Source organism: Corvus brachyrhynchos, unplaced genomic scaffold (assembly GCF_000691975.1).
Source record: "Corvus brachyrhynchos isolate BGI_N302 unplaced genomic scaffold, ASM69197v1 scaffold615, whole genome shotgun sequence".
NCBI classification, from domain to species: Eukaryota; Metazoa; Chordata; class Aves; order Passeriformes; family Corvidae; genus Corvus; species Corvus brachyrhynchos.
In genome coordinates this window covers 3,385-8,407 of record NW_008238339.1, presented here as the reverse complement: position 1 = coordinate 8,407, position 5,023 = coordinate 3,385, and the positions used below count along the sequence as shown (strand labels likewise).

Here is a 5,023-nt window from a genome sequence, read left to right as displayed (position 1 = left end):
AGTTTTAGAAACCAAGGGATCAGGACAACCGGAGCTTAGCGCCAGGAGCGCCGAGCACAAAGCCGGACCGCCAGCGCCCAGGCTGTCCCCGCCAGAGCCCACCGGGAAGGGGCCCTGCGACCCCAGCTCCTTGCCCCGGCATAACGTGGGGTAGTGCTCCGACTCAGCTCCGCCAACGGCTCCCACCATCCCGGCAGAGGTAACCAAGCCGCCCTCCTCAGCCCCGGCCTCGGCCGCCATCATGTTGAGCCTCACTCCCTCCTACTTCTACCTCCCCCGCCGAACGCAGCACTCCGGGGAGGTGGCGACGACTTCCTCCTCCCCGCGCCTCCGCCTGCAACGAGTGGAACGAGTACTAGGAGAAGATTTCTCCAGCAGACAGGCTCTGAACAATAACCGTCTGAGCGCCTAGAGTAATTCCACAAGACCCCAGCACTGCTGCTTTAATCCCCTACGGCCGCGAGGGGAACAACTCTTGCGGAGACACAACTCTTCTCTCTCACCCCACCCCTCCCCCAAAAGCCAGCGAGGGCGCGCGACTGCATGGGCGGGGCAAAGAAAAAAAGAGGGAGGAAGCTAGTTAGCTAGCGACAGAGAAAAGAGTAGCTTGGTGAGCTGCACTTGCGCATTTACTATCTCATTCTCATGTAGGGAGTAGGCAGCAGATCGCGGAGCGTAAGGTAGCTGATAAAGAAGATGGGGGGTTCCCTGCTCCCTCTTGAGTGTAAGGGATACAGGGAGTGAAGAAAAGAATAGGGAGTCCCCCACCATTCCTGCCTCGGAGAAAACAAGCAAACAAAAAACCAAACCCCACACCAAATAACGCCACAACAACCAAACAGAAAAAGGCAGATCTCCCCAGATCGTGCCGAAGTTTATTCTTCTCCCGAATTACGGCATCGAAGTTGAGAACAACTGTGCGAGTCTCTTGCACTACCAAAGCGTGAAGCAATAAATACACGCGTAGGTCTATAGGGAAAGCAGGGTGGTTCGCGGGTCATTTCAGTGCGAGAAAACAAAACCAAACAAACAAATATACAAAAGCAGGAATTTGCTCAGTGCTATGCTGCTGCCTACAGGGAGAACAGCTCTAGTGAGGCACCCTAGCGCGGATGCTGCAAGTGCGGGGGAGAGGGGAGCAGATCCGGGCGAGGGGCGATGCCACAGGCTCTAGCCATTAGGGGCGGAGGAAGCAGGGGATCGAGAAGAAATCCGTTTTCGTGTCCAGCCACCAAATACACAGTGATGAAGGTCTCGCTGGGTACTCACGTGCTTATTCAGACGGTGCTGTGCTTCAAGCTGCAAGTAGGGCCTTAGCGGTGGGTTAGTTTCTAGGTAAAATTGGGGAGTATTCTGACAGGATTGCAGTATGGGGTAGTTTTTCTTGATGCTCTGGTACTTGGATCCAGACTTTCTCAGCACAGTGGAAGTTGCGGTGCTTGTACAGTGTTTTAAAAATACCTCCTAAAAGCCTAGATGCAAAAACCCCAGAATGATTCAAAAGATCTAGTGTTAATTGACCACTTCTGGGCCTGTCTTCACATAGAATGACAGCACTGCTCAATGAGATGAAGTTTTGTATAGTGTAGTGGTTTGACCTTGACTGCTAGATGTCCACCAAGATGCTCTATTCACTCCCCATCTATCAACAAGACAGAAAGAAAACACAAGAAGAGCTTGTCCGTTGAGATAAGGCCAGAGAGATCACTCAGCCATTACTTTCACATGCAAAACAGACTTGATGTGGGGAAATTAATTTAACCTATTGCCCATTAAACAGATAGTAATACAATAAGAAATAAGAACAAATCTTCCCCCCATCCCTCCCTTCATCCCAGGCTCAGCTTCATTCCCAACTCCTCTACCTCCTCCCCCCTCCAAGTGGTGGAGGGATATGCGGAATGGAAGTTTCGATCAGTTCATCATGCATTGTCTCTGCTGCTCCTTCCTCCTCACACTTTCCCTGCTCCACTGTGGGGTCCCTCCAATGGGAGACAGTCCTTCGCAAACTTCTCCAATGTGGGTCCTTCCCACAGGCTGCAGTCTGTCAGAAACAGACTGCTCCAGAATGGGTCCTCCACAAGGCCATAGTTCCTGCCAGAAAACGTGATCCTGCGTGGGCTCCTCTCCACAAGCTGCAGTTCCTGCCAGGAGCTTGCTCCAGCATGGACTCTCCATGGGCTGCTGCTTCCTTCAGGTCACATCCACCTGCTCTGGCATGGGGTCCTCCATGGGCTGCTACATTGCTACTAAAAATGTATTTAATCTGCACTTTCCTGAAATTATAGGGGTTTTTTTTCTTGTTACCCAAGCCCATGAGCTTTCACACCCAAGCTTATCTTTGTCATTAATTAATTCTGGTAACTTCAGTGGGTTTACTTGAATACATTAGGTTCATCTCATATGTAAGTACCTCCATGATCAAGACATTGTGTGACACATTACCAGGAAATATAACATGTAGGTATCTTTTTTTACATTATTAAAAGAGCTAACAAAAAATAGCACATTAACACTTGCATGTCTCTCAAGAGTTTTCAGAAGGCATCTAGACATTCAGGTTTTTAAAGCTTTGTATTACCCAAAAGTATTAAGTGAATTTCTCCTGAGGCCACTAAAACAAACTAATACTCCCACTTTCAAAGCTTTCCAGTCAACATCCTTTTATCTGCTGAAATGAAGTTTCATATCATGCCTACTAAAGGCAAAAATTATTTCTAGTTACACCACTATCTGTGGAATTATGCTGGATTTGTGCCAGTGTCAATGAAAGCAGAATCAAGCTCAAGTCCTCAGTTTACAGGATTCTAACACATTTGTACCCTGCTGTTTTTCTGTTTAAGAAATTGCAGCTTCAATAGCAATCTCTTATGACTTTGATTTCTGTATTACCATGTTTCAGCATTATATTTGTAACGTCAAATAATCTTGTCATTTACTGTCTCTATGGGTTTGTATTTAGTGCTGTTTGCTGTTCCTCTGAGATTTTCAAATAAAATGATTTTAGCACAATCTTGTTGCTTTTGTAGAAGTGGTATTCTGAAATCTAGAAATGCAGTGTAAATATTTATAAGATTCCCTTTATGAGACAGTCTTTTCTAAGTGCCTTCAAGGGCAGCAGCATGTGTACAGGTGTCGTAGTTTAACCCTAGATGGCAACTAAATACCATACAGCCATTCACTTACCCTCCCCCAGTGGGATCAGGGAGAGAATCAGAAGGGTAAAAGCAAGAAAACAAAGTATCTCTATATTATCAACACTGTGTTCAGCACAAATCCAAAACACAGCCGCATACTAGGTGCTATGAAGAAAATTAACTCTACCCAAGCTAAAACCAGCACAATAGGTATGTGGGAACTAGAAGGACAGCTGTGCTAAGAATTCCTTGCAGGAGAGGGTAATGTAACTGCAGCCCTCCTTTATGAGATTTGTTTTAGGGAGAACGGTTTTAAATTCAACAAGGATTCCACAGAGAGAGAGCTTCTTGTAAGATCAGTTGAATTGTTGCATCTCTGCCCCGACACACCATTTGTCTTCATTTTACAGGCAGAGCACTGTTAAGACATAAAAGTTGGCTTCCATTATACAAGCTTTCATGGGGCTTTATTTGCATTACTATATTTGAATAAAGGAACCAAAAGCTTGACATGCAAACCTAATACATGCCAACAGACTGGGAGTGGGCAAGAGCAATAAAAGCTAAGAGAAAGCAGGAGGAGAGGGGGCATTTGTTATTATGGCATTTGTCTTCTGAAGCTCCCACTACACATACTGAGGCCCTATTATTTCCCAATAAGTGGCTAGACATTACCTGCTGATGGAAAGTAGAGAATAAATCTTTTTGCTTTGCTTTGTTTCTGCATTCAGCCTTTGCTTTTCTTTATTAAACTGCCTTTATCTTGACCCAGGAATTTTTCATCTTATTTTCTCCCCATCCCCCTGGGGAGTAGGAGTGAGAAAGCCTGGGCACCTGGCAGCCAGACAAGGTCAACCCATGATATGCTATGGCCTGAACAGCAGGCCTAAGCCTGAGTTGACTTACAAGATGAATCTTGAGCATGATGCTATTAATACCATCAAGGTTCTTTAGTTAAAAATAGATTATTAAAACATTTATATTAGTTGTTCTTAATGCCAAACGGGCTGTTGTAGAGACATTTGTATAACTTTGTGTAGAAAATATCAAGAAATCCTCCTAACAGATATCCCTAGAGACATGTTAATAGAATATTTTAGGCAAAACCCTCCCAGCCATGGCCTGGGCTCTGGCCAAGCCGTGGCCCCAGCTGGTTGGGAAGTGGGCTATCAGAACCAGATGTTTTCTGCACAAAAAGGTAAACAAGTCATTTGGACTTGTCCATTTGGGCCTATAAAAGCTGGACCCCTTTTTTGAGCAAACTGGAGACCTCACCTACAGGTGGATGCACCACATAGGATTTTTCCAATTGCCAGGAAGGGTTCTCTAGATCTTCGTTATGAAACGGGGCTCCCCAGCAATTGCAGACTCTGGATGATAGTAAAGTACTTAGGCAATTGGTGATGTATCTTTCTCAATCACTATTCTCTCTCTCATATAGTAATGATTAGATGCATTACCTTGCTTATTTTTATTTGCTGCTAAAGCCAAGTGGCTAACAAGCTTATTGTTTTACCAAATGTATCCTTTTACTTCTGTTTTGGCTCAATATTAATAGCAAATTAAGAACATTCTTCCTATTGGTGTCTGTGTCCATTCTGTTGTCCCTGTCGATTGGCAAAACAACCCACCACATGGTGGTTGACCCCAGCCAGTAGCCAAGCACCCAGGAGTAAGGTGACAAGAATCCCAAAAGCAATTTATGCCCCACAGAGAGAAAGGCCTCTGTGTGAGCTCGTGGTTTGGTGTGCCACTAGTCTGCATGTGGCTTTTAACCAAATAGTCCACATGGAGTAACGCAACTGGGGGCTTGTCACCACAAGCCCCGGCGTGCCCTCGGGTAGAGGGGACGCAGCGTTAGGCTCCACAGGCGCCTCGCCGGACGG

The 5,023-nt window shown here is 45.9% G+C and overlaps 1 protein-coding gene across 1 annotated transcript in view; it reads right to left on the bottom strand.

Moving 5' to 3' along the window:
* Nucleotides 1–240, bottom strand: part of LOC103616113 (ras GTPase-activating protein 1-like) — a gene marked incomplete at its 3' end in the record, with an annotated part of 35,049 nt that extends 34,809 nt beyond the window's left edge. Inside the window, exon 1 of the mRNA XM_017734999.1 lies at nt 103–240. Coding sequence (XP_017590488.1) covers nt 103–240 — 138 coding nt within the window. The remainder of the gene's footprint in view (nt 1–102) is intronic.
* Between the last annotated feature and the right edge of the window lie 4,783 nt (nt 241–5,023).